The sequence below is a fragment of the Alternaria arbusti genome (assembly GCF_024043155.1).
Source record: "Alternaria arbusti strain BMP 1465 chromosome Unknown scaffold_6, whole genome shotgun sequence".
In the NCBI taxonomy this organism is placed as follows: domain Eukaryota; kingdom Fungi; phylum Ascomycota; class Dothideomycetes; order Pleosporales; family Pleosporaceae; genus Alternaria; species Alternaria arbusti.
The window spans coordinates 135,990-155,199 of record NW_026249946.1 but is presented as its reverse complement, the minus strand read 5'-3'; the positions used below and the strand labels follow the sequence as shown (position 1 = coordinate 155,199).

The following is a 19,210-nucleotide window of genomic DNA, read 5'->3' as shown; positions in this document are numbered from 1 at the left end:
GCTCCTGGGGATGATCAGATTTGAGTACTTGACGGGGTGCGTTTCCAATACGTTGAAGCCTGATCTGATGGTATCTGATGTCATGTCTGGTTGGCCGCACCCCAAGACACAGCTTGCACCCAGACGTGTCGATTTCGGACAGGCTAAGAGATGGATTGATGCGTGCAAAGAGTCGCATCCTTATTGCACCGCCCGCTTTCCAAATATGCTGAAGAGCCTTCGTGTGATCGATTGTGTTACAAGGAGCGTAGTTCCGGCCCCAGAAGATTGCGTCTATATCGCTCTCTCATACGTTTGGGGGATGACCGGAACCTACGGCACCTTAGGATCTTCTGCGCTGCTTGAACATTTGCCTCTTACTGTCGAAAACAGTATCAGTGCAACTCTGATGCTGGGGTATCAATATCTTTGGGTCGACAAATACGTACGTTGATTGTTTGCTCTCTTCTGCTGATCGCGGCTGATATGGAACTCAGTGCATCGACCAAGCCAACGCTGCAGATAGGCATGATCAGATCAACCAAATGGGCGATATTTACTCTTCGGCAGAAGTCACACTCATCGCAGCAGCGGGGGAAAACTCAGCGTATGGCTTACCTGGCGTTGCAAGCGACCGCGTAAGCTGTGGACATGATGTTACAATTGGACGCTTACGGTTTTCTAATGACTACGATTCGTTCGACTCGGTCGACCGTGAAATACTCCACTCGGTCTGGTTCTCACGTGCTTGGACTTTTCAGGAAGGCTACATATCGAAACGCAGGCTATACTTCACGGACACCCGGCTGCTTTACATCTGTGATAAGGAGGTCTACTGCGACGCCGAAATGGGTTCCAAATCCCTAAGACATGATTTTCAAGGATTGCTTGTTGAATCTCTTCCCGGTCCATTTCACGAGGATAGCCTTGCCCGTGACATTCTCTCAGAATATACGCGCCGCAATTTGACATTCGACTCGGACGCATTGAACGGCATAGTGGGCGTCTTGAACACGCTAAGCAAGGCTGAAAGACCGATCTTCCACACCTGGGGAGTCACATTTGGCGACTTACCCTTCGCTCTTGCGCCACCACCCTTGGCTATCACGTTGACCTGGTCTCACAGAACGCCATGTCTTCGGCGGAAAGCATTTCCTAGCTGGTCTCCTTTGGGTTGGCAAGGGGTTGCGGGGTTTGAATTAAGGCCGCCCGTGATCTCGAGGTCGTTTCGAGTCAAAGTGTGGGAACAAAGCAAGTATATTGAGCTATCTCAAGTAAAGCAGAGTTTACACCAGCAAATCGGCGCTGAGAGCGTGGAAAAGTCGCGTTACCTCAAGATTACGGCAAAGCTCAGTTGGGTCGATGTTCGTTATTTCTCAGCAAACAAGTTGCTTTCGATCGACAAGTCAAGAGTAGGTATTGGTGCAGGTTTTCATGTGCGAGTTTCGACTGGTGACGACGGCGAGGTATATTCAAGTGTGCTGCCATGCTGGGATTCTGAGCCAGTCCATTCCCTTGATTCGATTCGAGTCCCCTGTGCGTTAATCCCGGCAGGTGATGGATCATTATCAATGGCTGTGATGATGCTCCGAAATCACGGCACTCATTATGAACGAATTGGTTATTTCGATTGCCTACGGACGTATGCGGGCAGGTTTAACTTCTTGTTCAAGGACGATAATGGAGTTCTGACAGTGGAGAAATTACTGGGAGATCTCCGCTCGTACAGCGATGAGGAGGTTGCCAGAGACTTCAATAATCCAGAGATGCAAACGTTTCTACTCAGCTAGGTCGAGCACGTCTGGGGGTGTCTATACCGATGTAAGCTCGACAGGATCTCCCTGCTCAGACGCATGAATTCCACAATCAAGAGTCTGGCGACGAAATGGGGGCAGAACATGAATGAGCAATAATAGATACAATTCTATTGCACTGCGCCCGCCAAATACCCTAAGTCCAATATACACCCATTACAATAACACAAACCCACCGCACCACACGCCCAAAAATTGACGGGGAAACATGGCATCTCAGCGAGAAGAATAACACCACACAACGATCAAATAATCCCCTCAGCATCCCACACCCTCCACCTAACCGCCCACTCTTTCACCGCCTCAAAATCCCTACAAACCCTCTCCGTCCCCCATCCCTTCGTCGCAACCCCCAACACGCCATCTTCATCAACCTCTTCCTTTGTGTCTTCCAAATTGGTATCTGCAGCGCAAATAAGAGCCTGGCGCAGGTACTCGAAGCAATGCTGGATATGGTCGGGATCGTCGTGCTCTTCGCCGGAGCTGAGAAGCGCTTCTAGGAAGGGGTTTGGTGTGAATGTGGGGGTGGAGTGGTGCTCGTGGCTGCTGGAGGTGGTTTCGATTTTTATGTGGGGAGGGCTTAGTGGTGAGCGTTGGGATTCGTGGTGTTGGTGTTTGGAGAGGAGGTAGGATTTTTTGTAGTACATTTGTCGGAGGCCGTGCTGGGGTTGGTTAGCGGGATGTTTTGCCGCGGTCGTAGGGAAAGAGAGAGCTTACTAGACAATGCAGCTCATGGAAGACGGACATGGATTTAATCTCCTTCGCTAGCTTGGGGTGTTGGACAAACGCTCGTCCTTTTGGTATCAGGCTTTGCCACATCTTCTCCGTCTCAGCGCTAGGTTCACCGGCGAAACTTTCGTTGAGTGACCAGACGACCTTTTCGATCCTGCGGTGTGGACTGCCATACGGTGCTGGTGATTGGTCAGTATTGCAACGCATTCCGAGCCAACAGACCAGCCTGAGGGACAAGGAATCGATAAGAAACAGGGGAGAGCTTACTAAGGTATCCATCGATATCGTGTTCAATACTGAGCAGTCGGCTGAAGCCGAGACCGAATGAAAGGCCTAGAAAGGCGACAAAGATGTACCCACATACGTGCATGAGACACGAACGAAGCGACCGACGAGGTCCTCTGCTGAGCAAAAGCTCTTTGTCGTCATCGCATTCCTCTCGAAGTGTAGAGCTTGGAGAGATGCATGCGTCGCTTTCGCCATCGGTGGTGCCATGCGACAGACGTTGATACGACGAGATCTTCTTTGTAAAGGGATTGAGGTTCGGCATTACGGCAACTTGCCAATACTCTTGACATGCAGTGTGGAGCAGACAAGAATTCTTCGGAGAATTCACTCGATATTTACATATCGGACGAATAGATTAATGCTATTCGTGATGTTGGGGAATGTATTCAGATCTTAATCGGGTAATCCCTGGGACACGGGAAGGATCAGCTTAGATTGGGCGACCGGTGGGGAATCAGGAGGAACAAGTTGATTTGATATCCGATTAAAGCGCTAATCCATTAATTCTCCGCGCTGGGCGCCATGACGCTGCCGTCACCAAGGGGTATCATACAATTTCTCGCTATTCGTAGGGAAGTGTGAAACTCAACGCCACCGTACCAGCCACGTCCAAGGCCTAGACCACCAACTGTCGGATCGTCGTGAGTTGTAGAGCTTGGATCTGCGGATACGAGGCTAATTCAGCTTCTTGTTGCCGACCGTAACCTGTTTGCCCTGGCTGCGCTGGTATTTCAGGAAGCCGAAGACTGCGGCGGCGACGACGCCCAGCATAAGGACGTTGCCTATAGTGTTGTTAGTTTCCAGATCGATCGAATGCGCGAGTCAAATGTCGTCAGCCAACTCACCGAGTACGAAGCTAACGATACCGCCAGCAAGGTCCACGAGACCACGGAAGAAGTTAACCACGAGGTCGATCATCTCCAACACGAAGTTGAGAGCGAACTGGGCCGTCTTCTGGACTAGCGCGCCGGCAGTGGTGATGAAGGACCATACGAGCTCGACCATGGACGAGACGAGATCGCTGAGGGCATTGACGATGGAAGACATGTTGGTTCGGTTGGGCTTGTGAGTAATGGCGGGCGAGTGCTGTGGTATCACAGGTCTGAGGTGGAGTATTTGATGGGAATAGTGGGGTGGTGGAGTGTAAGAGAAAAGGTTGTATCTGCCAGATATGCAATGTTTAGTCCTGTGCGACAGTGCGACAAGGCGCGACTTCCGTTAAGACAGATTGCTTGCTTCCAAAAACACTGGAATGACGCGGGGCCTACGTTAACACAGGCAGCACTTCCTGTTTCACATAGCTGCTGCCGTAGATGTGTAGGCCTGCATCTTGCCCGCTTTCCATGGGAAACCTGGTTGGCTAGTCGGGTGAATAGCCGTTGTTGTGGTGAGATGTGACGTCACGGGTGTAACGTGGGTGAACGCCTGTTTGTAGGCAACGACAGGGGAGCATGACGAATCAGATAATGACAGAGAAGGAGCGACAGTGATTGGAGGAAGAAGAGAAACAACGAGTCGAAAAAATGATGAAGGCTCGGTAAAGCTTTGGAGAGGTTGGTACGTTGCGAGGAGCATCCATGCCTTGGCTAGTTCCGATGGTCTAGAACACATGCGTGTCAATCTCTCGAGGTAAGGCTACCTGGCCTTGCAGAAAAAAGTTGTTGCGACAGGGCTGTTCATATTGATATCCGTGTTGTTGTTGTGGGAGAGTTCGTCGGCGCTTCTGGGGAGGTGCAGCCCTGCTTGCGTCATGGCGGCTCGGCTCAAAGCGGAACCTTCGTCCCACCGTGACTTCCTTCGTATCACGGCATCGCGATACAATGTCAGGCACACTCGACAAGCTCCTAGCGAAGGGCAAGGCGAAGCTCTCAGAGTTCACTGGGCAGCCTTCCGGGGGCCATCACCAGCAAGGCCACCCGAACCAAGGCTATCCGGGCCAACAAGGCTATCCGGGCCAGCAGCCTCCCCCGGGCTACCAACAACCCGCTCCAGGCTATCAGCAGCCACCTCATGGCTACCAGCAGCCACCCCAAGGCTATCCCGCGCCAAATCCAGGGCAGTACTCTGGCAGCCAGTATCCTCCGCAATTCCCACCCCAAAACCAGCAATGGGGGCAGCAGAACCAATGGGGCGCGCCCCCTCAGCAGCAATGGGGCCCGCCGCCTCCGCAACAGCAACCCCTCGCACCGCCCGTTCCCCAGGGTAGCAAGCCCCAATCTCCAGCACCTGGCGGCCCCCCGCCTATTCCTCAGAACCGACCGAACTCTGCGCAGCCTCCGCCACCCCAGAACCTCCCTCCGCCACAGGGCCAGAGCGTGTACTGGAAGCCGTCATTCGACATCAAGACACCCGTGTCGCAGAACTTCCGGTACGAGATCGGCGACCATGGCTGGGGCAACAACGAGAAGCAGATGTACACGGATAAACCCGAGAACTCGTTTCATCACGACAACCGCCTGATCGTGCGCGCACTAGTACAGAACGGCAGCTACACCTCTGCGCGTCTGACCTCACACCAGACGCTGTCGCGGCCGCGCGGATACTTGACAGCGACCTGTCTACCTCCGTCTGCACCAGGGATATGGCCTGCATACTGGATGCTGCCCGCAGACCCGTTCAAATGGCCGACTGACGGCGAGGTCGACCTTGCTGAGAGCTGGAACGGCGAGACGGAGAACCACTCGTGCCTACATTGGGGCTCCTACACCGGCGAAGATGCACAGAAGCATCGCGTTGTCAAGACGTCTCTTCCAGACCTGGCACGGCAACCGCATACCTATGGCTTCGCTTGGATCGAAGAAGAGGGCATACCTGGGTGGAGAGGGCGCATGATCTGGTACATCGACAACTACCCAGTCATGAAGGGTTGTATTCCAGAGGGCACACGCCGCATGGAAGACTTCAGGATTCTCATCAACATCGCCATGGGCGGCACCGTAAACCAGGGAAAGCTGCCTGCTGAAGGGTATTACGACTTCGTCATTAGCGATCTCAAGATGTGCGAGGAACCCCATGGCGGATGGCAACAATTCGAACATGCGTGGAACAGCACGCCTGAAGGCAAGGCAATGTAGCAAGGCTTGGTAGCAGCTACCTAGTATATCACGTTTGGGTCTCTACCCAATATCACTCCGTTAACTGTGCCCTTTCTATCCTTTCACCTTCCCGAGTTTGTCCGCCTGTGCACAAGTCAGGATCATAGATCAGGTCGTCGAGGAAGGGCTAAGTCGAGCCTAACAAGTGTTCTAGAGAGAGAAGGAAGCGCTCTGGCAGTTTGTCAAGCATTGACAAACTACTCCTTCCACGAGTATAACTGCAGGCCGGGTTCAGCACAGTAACCAGCAGCCCTACCACCTGATTTTCAACTCGATAGCCACAACACGAAGCAGCTCCACTACAGTATTCAGCAAACATGACGACCGACAAGGACATGGCTTCAATGACTACTTCTCGCCGAAGCAACAGCTTCATGGACTTGCCTGGCGGTGAGCAACATTTACCTTATTGCTCTATGAATTCGCGCTAATTTGACTCAAGAGCTACGGAACAATGTCTACTCATTTTGCAAGAACGAAGGCATCGTGGATATGAAACGTCCCCAAGACAGCCACCCTGGCCTACGGATCGATCGCACCCGTCATCAATTCTTAGGCCTTACTCAGGTCTCGAGGACGCTTCGAAGCGAGTTTGGGGCTTTGTACCGCGAACAACTTCAACTCCGGGTGGACGCACGACACATCTACGAATACCTCGCAATGGTCATCCAGGCATACGGCCGAGTAGAGGGAGGCGTCGAGGCCTGTATATGCCCAATATTTGCCAACATCATGCTTGATCTTGGCCCCGGAGTCAATGATCGAAACGAATACTATCTGGATATCCTCCCGCTGCTGCGGATACGCTCAGAGAGACCATCCTTCATATGCGAGTTCGATTTCTCCACAGAGGTTGACATCACTCACGTCCCAACCGACCCTGGTCAACCCTGCAGCCAGTTTATATCAGAGGTGTACGGCTCGTTGCTTGTACAGGATCTAAACAATATTCTCAGTGGGCCAAAGACATTAGCAACGGTCCGACCCGAAAACAATAATGTAGATGCCGCAATCCTTTATCTCAAAACTCTGGGTGTGCGAGACGCCAGATTCAATGGGGGCCCTTATCCAGTAGTCTCGACGCCATTTCTCGACCTCTGGCTTACGGCAGATCCTCCGTGGGGCTCCAAGCGCGAGCCTATCATTCACTTGGCGGGCCTCGAAACGATGGATTTTCTCAAGAATGCTGGCTTGGCTGATGTCCGTATACTGGACGTCCGGACGAATTGCTGCAAGCCGGAGGATTGGTATGAATGGCTGCATCCTGGGGTGCCCAGCTGAGGCACCCAGCGCTAGATCCGTGCTAGCCGAATAGACACTAGCGTCTCTTTACTCCTTCTTGTTGACTATTTGTGTTTGCGTTATCTCTCTGCAACCTTACCCCCTACCCAGATAAACTGTGAACCAAACGCAGTAATTTTCTTTCGCATTTGCCGTCGAGACCAATTTTGTTCGCTCATTTGAACGCCATCACAATGTCCACGTCAACGTTTCTATCTCTGCCTGGCGAGATTCGCAACCGCATCTACGAATACTGCGTCGAACCAAAACCTCGGCAACTTCCTCGCATGCCTAAGCGTCCGAGGAAGCATTACAGAAATACTCGCTACGGACTATATGGCAGCCTCCGCAACGTGTGCAAGCAAACGCGTGCAGAATTTGGGCCAATGTACATGGCCGAAACTGTCCATGTTGTCCATCAAGTCACGGCAAATAGATTTCTCTACTCGTTGTATCCCGAATTGAGGCAGCAAAATGAACTTGCGAGCGAGCAACTTCCGTCAGGCTGCCAGACTGACAAGCATCATGCGTCAACTAGCGTCTCTGGCCTACAAGGCAACATCCAAATCATCACGTACTTTGGCCACGAATACGACGCGACACCACTCATACATCTTTGCGTAAAGAATCCCGCTTTCAAAGTCAGCTTCACAGACGCCAGCGCGTGCCTCCGTCTCGGCTGCCTCGTCAACGACTTCTTCGCTACTATCTCGTCCGGCGCTTTTCGTCCGCACATGAAGCGTATCCAAAGGATTGCGATCACGTGCAGCACTCGGCCTGAAATCACCCTCATTCTCCCATGCTCGGTGGGAGATGATCTTATGGCACATTTTGGTGACCCACGGCAGGCATTGAATGAGATGGGTGCACCGCCTATGGACGCGTTTGCTGTCGTTTTCAAGGACGGCACTGGTAGGCTGTACGAGCACTCCGCACCGCGGGCTTGATTCAAACCTTATGCGACTAGCGCATTCGTGTTGACATCCAACAATATTTGGGTCGCATATAGGTAGACATTCTGGGTCGTGTTTCTTGCGAGGGTCCATAATTTCGAAGGAACCAATTTCGTAGAAGAACGTACCACTTCCCAAACAGTCAAGCGCGTTTGCTCGTTGATTACGTATCTCACGTGAAGGTGAAGCCCCGCACCCGCGGACCCCACAGTACATGCAGGTACCCGATAACACGCGCTACCTTATTGCTTGGCAGCCGTACCATGGTTCACCTGGTCAGGCGCTTCCTTCTATTCTCACTTCACCACAGACTCTTCTCACACACACGACACAAGCTGGTAGATGGATCACCTACACATGTACGTTACCCTCACACTCAGCCATCCGGGACTAACTTTAGCAGCAGCGACTCAGAAATCGACGAGGAGTATCCGCTCATGGCCTCCGTAGAAGCGCAGATGCGGGATGTTACCATGAGCGCATCAAACAGCCGCTTTCTGAACCTTCCAGGTGGTGTGTACGTCCTCCCAACCACCCAGAACCTAGCTAAGTCAGTACCTACAGAACTACGCAATAAGATATACAGCTTCTGCATCGATGCAGACCCCGTCCCACTGCGTCTCCGTCACGATGACCCGATCAAACCGGTAGGAGGATGGCGCTGCTTTACACAGACGTGTCGGCAAATCCGAAAGGAGTTCCATATCATCTACATGACTGAAACTGCGTTCCGCCTAGAATCCACTTACCACTACGCCCGATACATCCGCGATTTCTATCCGCCTAGCGATGAGGCCACGATGCTGCGCTACCGTGGACACATCATCAGCGTAGTTGGACATGGCCGCGACGAGGATATGGATGTAGACGAGTTCTATGATGCAGACATCGCGCGCGTAGTCTCGCTTGTCGCGCGCTCACCAAAGCTCCGCTTTACCTTCGAACTCCAGAAGGATCTGAAGAAACACAACAACGGAGTTTGTATCGCACAGGTGAACAGTATGCTCGCGTTATTCGCTGATCAATCCCACTCAAAGTGGCGCGAGATGGCCAATTCGATCAAGGAAATGAGGCTCCGGGTTCGATTTCACAGCTCTGCACTCCGAATCACCATGGATCAACACATGGCTAGGAAGTGGAAGCCTACGGCTTACGAGATGTGGAATGAAGCAGCTCAGCCTACGCGTGGCATACGTGAATTTAGGCTCGCATACCCTGACCCGAACCCCCAGGAGCGTTCATACGGGTATCGGCACAGTTTTTGGTTCGACGATGATAAGGATAAGACTAAAAGTTGGTTTTGGCGATTGTGAGTAGTATGCAGAGGGCAAAGGGGGATGATGGTACTCATATGCTAGCTTTGGTTGACAGCTGAGACATGCGCCGAGGCAGCCTGGCGTCGTCTTTGGAACCTATGACAAGGTGTCCTGGATTATCACCCAGTGTTTCATCTTTCACAATGCAAGGGGCTATACTACGACGTCCTGTGTGGTCTCAGGTCGGGTGCGTCGACATGGAAGTAGACGCACTCAGTGCCACGACCTTTCGAAATAGATAGCACTTTACAATATACCTCTACACTCCCGATCTCATGTCCATCTCGACAAATACTTCGTCGGCCGGAGTGGCCAAACATTCTTACAATGCCCCTCTATCGAAGCATGAACATCCAGTCCCTTTCTCTTCATCCAACCCATACTTTCCGCAAACTTATCAACAAATCCCTCGTCGCGAACCATCACCTCGGGAACAATAACCTCGCTCGTAAGCCTCCCAGGTGCCTTCCCACTCTTAAACACGACCACAACCCTCACTATAGTCACGCCGTAGTCAAGACTCCCTCTTCCAGCATGAATCACGACTTCCGCGACATCGCCGCTTCCAATACAAGTCACCCAACGTGCGTCGTCAAAGCCCAAGATAGCGTCTAGCTGCACCTTCATCGTCGTCGGCTGCTTCAGATAGCTATGACACGGCCTGAACGATATCGACGCTCTTCCAGCGGGATAACTACAATGCCGAATCCGCAGCAAAGGTAGTACATCAAGTCTAAGTCGCTCTACCAACGGATCCTCGATAACCAGATCAATCCGTCTAGGCACGTGTGCTACAGGCCTCAACAGCCCGTATACAAAGTCGACGTAGCGGAGCCAGGGTTTGATGCTGATGGTGAGCTCTTGTTGGCGGAGGGCCAAGGGTCGATATTCTTTGCGCATTTGCCGGCATACTTGGCTTGGTTTTATCATGCGGAACCAAGCGGATGTGCTGTGGCTCCATGAGCTGTAGAGGACGGGTGATTTGAAGAGCTCGATGGGGCGGTGTTGGGATAGTAGCACGTATTTGTAGATTTGGTTGCGGAGTTCTGGGGTGTGTTAGGTGGGGTACGCATATGTTGTTGTGGCGACATACCAGCGGGTAACAGTAGAAGCCTTGATGTGATGGGCTCTGGGTCGCTTGCTGGCGGAGTGGTTTTGGGTACATTCCGGCGCTTCTTCATCTTCCTGAAGATGTGTAGCAGTTGGCCGTGAGTACTCCTTGGCGACGAATGATCGGAGTCGATGGTATCTGGCATTGCGAGGCTCACGGGGTGATCTTTTGATGACATCTTTCATGATGACAGGCAGGAGATGCTACACAGCAACCTGGGCCAGAGCTATGACTCTTTGTAGTTCGTATAGCACACCGGCACAAGGCGCAGTTGTGGGGCTGGGGTAAGCGCTGTCCCCAATCGAGCGGACATGCAAGTGCACCAGGGCATGGTCAAGCGAATATCCGGCCAGAGACTGTCAGAGGCATCAGGATCATCTTTACACGACTCTGATCTCATAGGGTTCTTGTTTTTTTCGGCGGTGAATGTAAACCGTGAATGCAAACGCTTTTGTAGACTACCTAGGTAGGTGACGTCACAGCAAACGCGAGACCCTGAATGTTTACGGTCCGTATCTCGCATCCGTGTGCAAACAACAATAACAACAACAAAAGCTTCCAACAGTACTTGTGCAGCGTCCAGAACGTCACTATGGATCGCTACACGCCCGAGCTCTCGATGCTTCGCCTGAAACGACGCCGTAACGACGAAGTCCTGTCCAGCAGTCGCCTTCCGCGAGCGAAGAAGGTCGCGTATACTCCAACAGGTATTTTCGACTTTATGCGTCTCTCAGCAGGTTAGTACATATATGGCGAAATGTCGCAAAGCGGAAGACTGACGTCCATCCAGAGCTCCGCAATCAAATCTACGAGTACGCTGTCGCAGAGGTACCCTCTCAGCTACTCACACCAGTCCATGGACCTCGTGATCGCGGCGCCGCAGGCATCGCGTTGACACAAGTCTCCCGCCAAGTAACTTATCATGCGAGATGGATACGAGACACGTACTGATCTAGCATGTCCACGTGCGAGGTACGTTCCGAGTACCGACCAATGTGGCTTGAACGCGCCAAGTTCGTCATCGATTGGCACTCTGTCCACGCGTTCCTCGAGAGCTTCTACCTGAACGAAGAAGAGTATGGAAGCGGTCCCAAGAAGCTCATTATTCAGTACGAGACGGCTTTCGACTGCACGCTCGATCGACCAACAGAGATCATCCATCTAGTGCGATTGGGCTTGGCCTTCAAGGGACTGGAAGTACGCATCATCCATTTCGACGATTGTGCTCCCGCCGGAGTCTCCATCACCAAGCTGGTACAGTATGGTGGTTGTACACGTCTCGGAACTGAAGACACTGCGCTAGTCAAGGAAGCGAAGCGGAAGTGGCGCGTTGCTGTACAGGAGTACGAGGTGAAGAGTGTAGCCATCACTATGCCATATCCGGAAGAAGTCGTGGATGTTCAAGTTAAGTTCAGCGAGCAGCTCGCCTCAACGACGGGTACTACCGGTCTTGACGGCCTATGGGACGAGATAATGGTATGAAAGGCTCTCCACCAGCACGCCGGCCTAGAAAAAACTGAACAGCCTGGAGCCTGCGTTAACGTCAGGTCACCTACTTTGCAAGGTTTTAGCTTAATGTAGTCTGCAAACCTGTTCAGCTTTTTCTTGTATGAGGTGCCAGTATGATGCAGGTGGGAGACAGTGCGATTCAGCACATGAAAAGCGTTGGATAGAAGTGGAACGTAGCCGGGAAGTTGACATTACCTTTGGGCTTTGTTGACTTTGATCTGTAGACTAATGTAGCCTACGGCGCACCTGTGCAATTCACTTATTGTATGAGGTGCACGCGTGGCAAGTGGGGCCGCGGGCAATGGACGTTTTGGGTTAGCGCGGGATTGGTTGCCTGATTGAACACGAGACCTCCAGGCACGCCGGTACGCTCGCCGACTCCTACACGCTCCGCGTCGATGAAGGTCTCGAATACAGGATAGCAACACCTTCGGCAATTCATAGATCAGGTTATCGCGTCCTATACCACCGCTTTTGGCGACGCAATCGCAGCCATGCGACTCCACGATGCTCCAATCACCTCCGCGCCAACTAATGGACACCACTTCCGCTTCTTAGACCTCGCTGCAGGTATACTCTGAGCACTTTCTCATCTGATGAAATAGGTTCACTAACGTCAGACCTCAGAACTTCGGAACCGCATCTATGAATACGCGGCCGAGGCACCGCCGCGCAACATCATGCTCAAGCCTGGTAACCCACGCACCATCAGTCTCACACAAGTCTGCCGACAAATTCGAGATGAGTTCAGGAAGATCTGGATGCAAAACGTCTCCTTCACAGTCAGAGACAAAGACATCAAGAGGTTCACGAACGCGTTCTTTGCGTCGGACAATACGAACCAGCGCGTACTCAATGGGCAACACCCCTCGCGCGTCATTTATTTTTATCCGCCATCCACGAATGTGGACATACTACCTCTCCTGGAAGTTAAGATAGTGTCCCCGGAGACCGAGGTCAGCGTCATCCCCGGTCCCGCAGATACCGAAGAGCAATTCTATTCCCAGTATAACTGTGAGCTCATAACGGACATCGTGGAAAATACGTCGCCTGCATTGAGACACGATATCCAAGCATCCAAAATCTCTGAATTGTGCTTTCATCACGATGGCAGGTTCTACTTGTGGTACAAGCCGGGGCATACACCCCACGGTGTCGATATGACCTTGGACCGGGAAGGGCAAGCTTTCATGGATCAGATAAGACGGCTCTACAACATGCCAAGTTCTGAAGATTGGCCTGGGGTTTATCGTGACGTTGCATTTGAAGGTATTGATGTGCGTAATTTCAACAATTCGAGCCGGGCGGAAGATGTAGAGAAAGAATAGAGTCAGAGAGTGATCAGATTGGGCGTCGATATCTCACGCTAGCTTGCGGTCATACATTGTATTGTCATCGTCAAAAACCTTTACAGACTTTATGTACTTGTATAGATGCTATCGAAAGCATACAGATCACGTAGCTTGCGGCCCGCTTCGCAAATCATATGTTTGGGCGCATTTCACTCTTTGTCACGTGGAGACACGTGAATGTGGATCGCGTTAGGCGACTACTTAGATAGCGCAGCGCTAGCAAGGGCCACTCTACCGTTCTACCTTCGCATTCAATCCACTGCATCATTCCTCTACCATGCTCCCCGCCATACACCCTCGGCACTGCTTCAGTCCACTCCCAAAATGGCCCGCGACACTGTCAGCAGGCGCGACCGCGAAGACCACTTTCGTTTCTTGGATCTACCAGCAGGTAGGCGCGACCCTCTCTAGGCAAAATGTTAGGGCTGACATGTGTGTAATAGAGTTGCGCAATTGTATCTATGACTTCGTTGCTGAGACCGAAGCCGACCAACCTCGCTGCATACTGCCGTGTCTTGCGCTTGCGCAGACATGTCAACAGCTGCGTACTGAGTACCGGCCCGTCTGCATGAAGCGAGAGATCATCATTGACTGGAAGGCGGTCACCGGTTACCTGCACCATTTCTATCCGAACGTTGACGGCAAGATCGAGAATGCTGAGCTTGTACCGAAAGGCATAACAGTTGTGACTCCGTGGCGCGGACAAGAGGAAGGGGACGGATCTAAACTCGACTTGCTACCGATCATCAAGGTCGGGCTCTGCCGACCAGATTTCACCTGTCGCTTCGTCCATGACAAAACTATCATGAACCGTGTGATTGAAGACGGGAAATACGATCCGGATGATTTCGCGGAATTTGTCAATGAAGACTCTGGTTCCCTAGAGAAGGTGGTGTGCAACCGGAACGAAAAGTGGCTGCGCGAAATCGCGACTGGTGTTATCAAGAGAATCATCCTTTCCAGAATCGGTGTCTACGGTTCTCCTCACGCTGAATTCTACATGAATTATTCGCTGTTCAGCCCTGAGTGCGACGAGAGCGGACAATACTCACTCACAGAGCTATACTTTAAGAGCGTTGGACTTTTCGAGGCTTGGACATGGAGCGTTTTCTCGGCCTTTCCTACACTGGAATTTGAGCCTTGAAACACTTTTTCAAGGTGTACTAGCATTGGTTTACCAATCATATTCGTCCAGTCAAACCACGCACATAATTGACAGGATGAGGAAACTGAACAAGATGACAAATGAGCTACAGCCTCCATTAACGTAACGATTAGATCTAGTAGAACCTTAAGGCTAAGCAATCCTTTGAATCATTCGGTTTTATTCCTCTCTTTGGTAGCTATTCAAGTCTTTACTTTCACCAGATACACGCGTCACGCGGACCCCGGTGTCGTTTACCCGGCGTGGGTACTCACACCACGGACCACCACGCTGATGACTGTCTGTAACTTGCTGACTCCCTCTTTCTCCTCCTCTCTGATCTTACAATCCCGTTTCACAGATAACTACTGAAGATATCTGGAGAAACTCATTTCAACTCCTACAGCGTTGTCGCTAGTCAACATGAGAACGCGACGCTCACTCCCCGAGCCCTTCCGCTTCCTCGACCTGCCTGCAGGTAAATTCATTAGATCGCAAAGCCTGTCGCAATAACACTGACGTCATCGCAGAACTTCGCAACTCCGTCTATGAGTTCTTGACTGCCGAATACGAGGGCTGCGTCCGGCGTTTCGCTCTAAGAATTCAGTCATCTTCGCTCGGTGCAAGTTCTACTCCTGCTCCAATCTTTCCACTCGCACACGTGTGTCAAAAGTTGCGTAAAGAGTTCCTCTCACACCTCTTTGCCACGTTGGAAGTCGGTCTAGACTGGTTGGATGTTGAGTACTTCTGTCACACGTGGATGTCCACCCGCACGCCGAAGTCGATCACCGTATACATCGACGAGACCATCTGCAATGAACCCTCTCTTTCGAAGCCAAGATCCAAGGGTACTCCCTGGAACAATTCAGAGATCGCTGCTTACAGGGCGGGCGTTTTGCAAGGCATGATCCACGTGCCCCGAGTGCCCGGAGTGCTACATCCATCGCTCAATGTCCTTCCGCTACTGAAGATGCGACTCCGGCGTAAAGACTTCACCTGCCTGTTTACCCTGGACCCGAAGATCGACTGGCACGCTGTGAAAGAGAAACATAACAGCGAGGATACCATGACTGACGAGCGCGTCGCTACAGCCGTCGAGGACCTCGTGCATTTCATGGGCTTCGACAATGACGCCTGGACACAGTGCATGGGGAAAGAGCTAGATGAGGTCTTGCTTCACTCATGGGCGGTCTGGACAGATCTACAAATCGAGCTCGTATTCAAGGAGCAACCAAGCGAATTCATGATCCTGGGCAGCAAGACACGACGCTGTTATTTGCCTGATCTGCGGCGAGCGGGACTGCGAGATTTCTACGCGACAACAGGCCTGACGTTCAACATGAGCATGGCGACTGCGTCTCCAAAGCCCGACTGGGAACATGCTGGTCCATGACGTTCTCCTATCTCCCCACCGCCGACCCACTCCCAAACCCAAACGTAACATCCCTCCTCAAAACCACCATATCAAAACTCGTCTTGCAACTCCAAGTCCCCGGCCCCCACGTCTTCTTCCTTACCACCTCATACCCTCTCTTACGCCAATACGCGCCGTTGAGACACTCAGCAGCCAGGATCCAAACGCTCAACACGCGTTGGCCCTGCAGTCCCTTTTGTTCGAGCCGAATAGTTTCTCTCACGATGAGATATTGCTCTAGGAAATTGAGGAGTTGGATAGCAAGACCACGGTGGTGGTACTGTGGATCTCCGTCAACACACACGATTTTGACTTCCCAGCCTGTTTCTGTGTCGGAGCCTTCTTTTTCCCATCCGCCTTTCCAGGGTACGAGGGAGGCGCATGCGACGACCTTTCTGCTCTGTTCGCCATTGATGCTTGTGTTTTCGCCATTGATGCTACCGTTCTCGTTCGCGCTCGCCGCATCGTCAAAGATCAATGCGATAACGCTGCCCGCCCCACTAAGCAGCATATGAAGCCCCTCTTCATCGCTAAAGCGCGATTCCGAATTATCCCATTTCGCCGTATCTCGTTCATACGAACGGTAGAACGCTTTGTTGACGAGTTGCGTGATGGATTTTGATAGGGTTGGATTCGATTTGAGTTCCGAGGGTGTGAAAAGCGTTGGTGGGGAAAGGTTTGTTGCCATCATGCGGGTGGAATGAACCTTTTGATTACTTTTGACCGATTTAGAGATTCAGGCTTTGGTGGAGAACGCGTTTTAATTTTGGAGAACGCCATTGAGTCATTACGTGCGATAGGGCGTGGATGTTGAAAGTGCTCCCCGGGCCGTGTGCGAGATTCAAGGTGGCCGCCTCATCGGAATCGGAATAGCCGGGTTATTAATTCCGAACAAAAAGTAGCGAGGATGCACCTTCTTCTTTCGGCTAATAGATGATGGGCCTAGAACCTACTTTACATATTCGTCTCGAGGTGCACATAATTTTACTTCTTCTTTTTCTGACGTACGGTTAAATCTTGACGTGAATGACATGGTTCGTCTGCATGCCGAGGTTGCAGCGCGTTGGTGTAAGTCGTCATCATCGGGACCCCATCTGCGACCAAGATCGGTGGAAGCAAGCGTCGCAACATCGAATTTGTTAATCGAGAACGATGGTGGCAGTGTGCATGAAGCTTTGTAAGGGTATAAATATATTGATGCATATAAACATGCTTCTATAGTAGCGCCAGAGAGCGAACATGGTATCATAAAGCGACATTGCAGCGGCATTACAGCGACACTGCAAGTACAAGGAAAGACAAGGAAATTTTTGCGCGATCTACGCGATGCTTCATATCGTGCGTGTGTATGGGTCGACATAAGGGCCTGAACATCGGCATGCGCGGCATGCTTCAAGACCACGACTGCCAGCTTGGCTTCTTCTGACTTGAACCGCGTGGGGGGTATGGTGACTGGCGCGCGTTCGGCGGTGGGGGCATTGGTGTGGGACTTCTTTCCCTCCTGTTTTCCTGACTTATCGCGGTACCCGGTAGGGGTGTTATGGGTAACCTCTTCTGTGTGGGTGAGAGAGGATGCGATGACAGGGGAGCACCGCTGGCTGGCGAGTTTGGCGATGCAGGTGACATCGGTAATGGGGGAAGTGCCTCCAAGTCGTGCCCTTCGAAGAGATGAGTCGATCGCACGCTCGATGCTCGCGAGTTGTGGCCTGTGGTGTAACGACCCAACTCGATGTCCTCGTAATCGGGGTCGCAGATCATGTCGGCTGTCATAGTTGACACAGGGCGGTCAATGCCAGTGGGTGTCGGCATCGCCGAGCTGGTTGGCGACATGGTCACTTGCACCTCTTTGTGCACATGCACACCTCCATGCGGGTCGACAGTCGTACCAAGGTGAGAATCGTAATATCCCTTGGTGCTGTTGGCCCAGCTTCCGCCTGTAATGCTCGCACCGAACTTCCTCCACGAGTTCTTCGACTTGGTTTGCGCACTATCCTGGCGATCATCGGTACCGGCTGGTGTTCTCGTCTTGGATCGCTGACTGAGCTTTTCCTGGAAGAAGTGTTTGAAGAAGACCTTCATGGCGGGAGCGTTGGCGCATAAGCATCCGATGTACAGCTCAAGCATGCAAGTAAGGAATAGATTCCAAGTGTGCCATGTCACGTCGTAAGTGCCATAGAAGGTATACCAGCTGTAGTAGGCCCGCACAGCTCCCAGTGCGACGACGCCGTAACCCATGGCAAATATACCGAACAACGCAAGCTTCTGTCGAATCGGTATCTGAAGATTCCAGTAGAGGAATGTGGGAAGAACCGCGGTCAGGGCGTCTTGGGCGCAAGATATGATGCTGGCAGCAAAGACGTCGGCACCTTCGTCGAAGCAGTGGAACTCATAACCTTGTAACTTCTTGATGATGTTTACCTGATCCCAGAATGCTGAGATCGGTTGGCAGCCCAAGATAGGTGCCAAGGTCAAGGCAATGGTGTAGGCAATGATGAAGCCGATAGTGGCCCACGTCACCCATACGAATGTCTTCGACACGGCCCGGGCCGAGAGACGTCGGTAGAATAGAAGAATGGAGACTTTGACGAGGCCAGTTGCAACACAGAAAACGCATTCGGTTGCGAGAATGTATTTCCGTGCGTTAACGATGATTTCCGGTTCGAAGAGGTAGTCTAGGTCCCAAATATGTCGGTCGAACGCTTGATTGGTTGCTTGAACGCGTTAGCTAGATAGCAGTGAACTGGTCTTAGATATTACCTAGGGGATATATGACTGTCAAGGCGATCACCGGGGCCTGGGGTCGTTAGCGTAGCCGTGATGAGTGATCATGAGCAACTTACAATGGCAGCCAGCATCAACCAGTCATCCCAACCGGGGCATCTTTGATGAAATATTCTGACCCATAACCGTACAAGAGTCATAACGACGGTAATAGGTCCAAGTACACACGCAATCCAGAGGATGGCGTTTGGTCGAAGTGTAGGGTTGACATAGTTTGGTGTTGGCCAACTCAGTTTGACCTCGATGGGAGGGTTTATGCCACCAGGCATTGTGTAGATGATTCGTAAGGTTGTATGGTGCGTGGAACGTTGTCAAAGTTTGAGACAATTGAACAACGGCTTTTCGAGTGAAGGGATGCCTACCATTTGTGCATGGTGGCTTTTTGAAGTACCAAACCTGTTAAATGGGAGAGGAGCATGGGGGCGTAAGACATCCGCCAAG

General features: G+C 51.9%; 12 protein-coding genes across 12 annotated transcripts; 8 read left to right on the top strand and 4 right to left on the bottom strand.

Moving 5' to 3' along the window:
* Positions 1–2,038: 2,038 nt before the first annotated feature.
* Positions 2,039–3,008, bottom strand: J4E86_005236 (uncharacterized protein; the record flags this gene model as incomplete). The annotated part of the gene is made up of 3 exons (XM_051445771.1): positions 2,039–2,455; positions 2,511–2,679; positions 2,890–3,008. The coding sequence occupies 3 exons, from the start codon at positions 3,006–3,008 to the stop codon at positions 2,039–2,041; spliced, it is 705 nt and encodes a 234-aa protein (XP_051302538.1).
* Positions 3,009–3,488: 480 nt separating this feature from the next.
* Positions 3,489–3,860, bottom strand: J4E86_005235 (uncharacterized protein; the record flags this gene model as incomplete). The annotated part of the gene is made up of 2 exons (XM_051445770.1): positions 3,489–3,595; positions 3,659–3,860. 2 exons carry the CDS (start codon positions 3,858–3,860, stop codon positions 3,489–3,491), a joined length of 309 nt encoding a protein of 102 aa, XP_051302537.1.
* A 773-nt stretch (positions 3,861–4,633) lies between these two features.
* J4E86_005234 (uncharacterized protein) lies at positions 4,634–5,887 on the top strand (the record flags this gene model as incomplete). The annotated part of the gene is made up of 1 exon (XM_051445769.1): positions 4,634–5,887. The coding sequence occupies one exon, from the start codon at positions 4,634–4,636 to the stop codon at positions 5,885–5,887; it is 1,254 nt and encodes a 417-aa protein (XP_051302536.1).
* Positions 5,888–6,225: 338 nt separating this feature from the next.
* On the top strand, positions 6,226–7,189 carry J4E86_005233 (uncharacterized protein; the record flags this gene model as incomplete). The annotated part of the gene is made up of 2 exons (XM_051445768.1): positions 6,226–6,298; positions 6,351–7,189. The coding sequence occupies 2 exons, from the start codon at positions 6,226–6,228 to the stop codon at positions 7,187–7,189; spliced, it is 912 nt and encodes a 303-aa protein (XP_051302535.1).
* A 194-nt stretch (positions 7,190–7,383) lies between these two features.
* J4E86_005232 (uncharacterized protein) lies at positions 7,384–8,136 on the top strand (the record flags this gene model as incomplete). Its single annotated transcript, XM_051445767.1, has 1 exon — positions 7,384–8,136. One exon carries the CDS (start codon positions 7,384–7,386, stop codon positions 8,134–8,136), a length of 753 nt encoding a protein of 250 aa, XP_051302534.1.
* A 443-nt stretch (positions 8,137–8,579) lies between these two features.
* On the top strand, positions 8,580–9,455 carry J4E86_005231 (uncharacterized protein; the record flags this gene model as incomplete). Its single annotated transcript, XM_051445766.1, has 1 exon — positions 8,580–9,455. One exon carries the CDS (start codon positions 8,580–8,582, stop codon positions 9,453–9,455), a length of 876 nt encoding a protein of 291 aa, XP_051302533.1.
* A 1,706-nt stretch (positions 9,456–11,161) lies between these two features.
* Positions 11,162–12,051, top strand: J4E86_005230 (uncharacterized protein; the record flags this gene model as incomplete). The annotated part of the gene is made up of 3 exons (XM_051445765.1): positions 11,162–11,306; positions 11,360–11,397; positions 11,584–12,051. The coding sequence occupies 3 exons, from the start codon at positions 11,162–11,164 to the stop codon at positions 12,049–12,051; spliced, it is 651 nt and encodes a 216-aa protein (XP_051302532.1).
* A 707-nt stretch (positions 12,052–12,758) lies between these two features.
* J4E86_005229 (uncharacterized protein) lies at positions 12,759–13,309 on the top strand (the record flags this gene model as incomplete). Its single annotated transcript, XM_051445764.1, has 2 exons — positions 12,759–13,092; positions 13,278–13,309. 2 exons carry the CDS (start codon positions 12,759–12,761, stop codon positions 13,307–13,309), a joined length of 366 nt encoding a protein of 121 aa, XP_051302531.1.
* A 445-nt stretch (positions 13,310–13,754) lies between these two features.
* J4E86_005228 (uncharacterized protein) lies at positions 13,755–14,574 on the top strand (the record flags this gene model as incomplete). Its single annotated transcript, XM_051445763.1, has 2 exons — positions 13,755–13,821; positions 13,874–14,574. 2 exons carry the CDS (start codon positions 13,755–13,757, stop codon positions 14,572–14,574), a joined length of 768 nt encoding a protein of 255 aa, XP_051302530.1.
* Positions 14,575–14,997: 423 nt separating this feature from the next.
* On the top strand, positions 14,998–15,967 carry J4E86_005227 (uncharacterized protein; the record flags this gene model as incomplete). Its single annotated transcript, XM_051445762.1, has 2 exons — positions 14,998–15,052; positions 15,105–15,967. 2 exons carry the CDS (start codon positions 14,998–15,000, stop codon positions 15,965–15,967), a joined length of 918 nt encoding a protein of 305 aa, XP_051302529.1.
* A 71-nt stretch (positions 15,968–16,038) lies between these two features.
* Positions 16,039–16,676, bottom strand: J4E86_005226 (uncharacterized protein; the record flags this gene model as incomplete). The annotated part of the gene is given in 2 exon segments (XM_051445761.1): positions 16,039–16,094; positions 16,112–16,676. The coding sequence occupies 2 exon segments, from the start codon at positions 16,674–16,676 to the stop codon at positions 16,039–16,041; spliced, it is 621 nt and encodes a 206-aa protein (XP_051302528.1).
* Positions 16,677–17,380: 704 nt separating this feature from the next.
* On the bottom strand, positions 17,381–19,038 carry J4E86_005225 (uncharacterized protein; the record flags this gene model as incomplete). Its single annotated transcript, XM_051445760.1, has 3 exons — positions 17,381–18,699; positions 18,746–18,782; positions 18,829–19,038. 3 exons carry the CDS (start codon positions 19,036–19,038, stop codon positions 17,381–17,383), a joined length of 1,566 nt encoding a protein of 521 aa, XP_051302527.1.
* Positions 19,039–19,210: the final 172 nt, after the last annotated feature.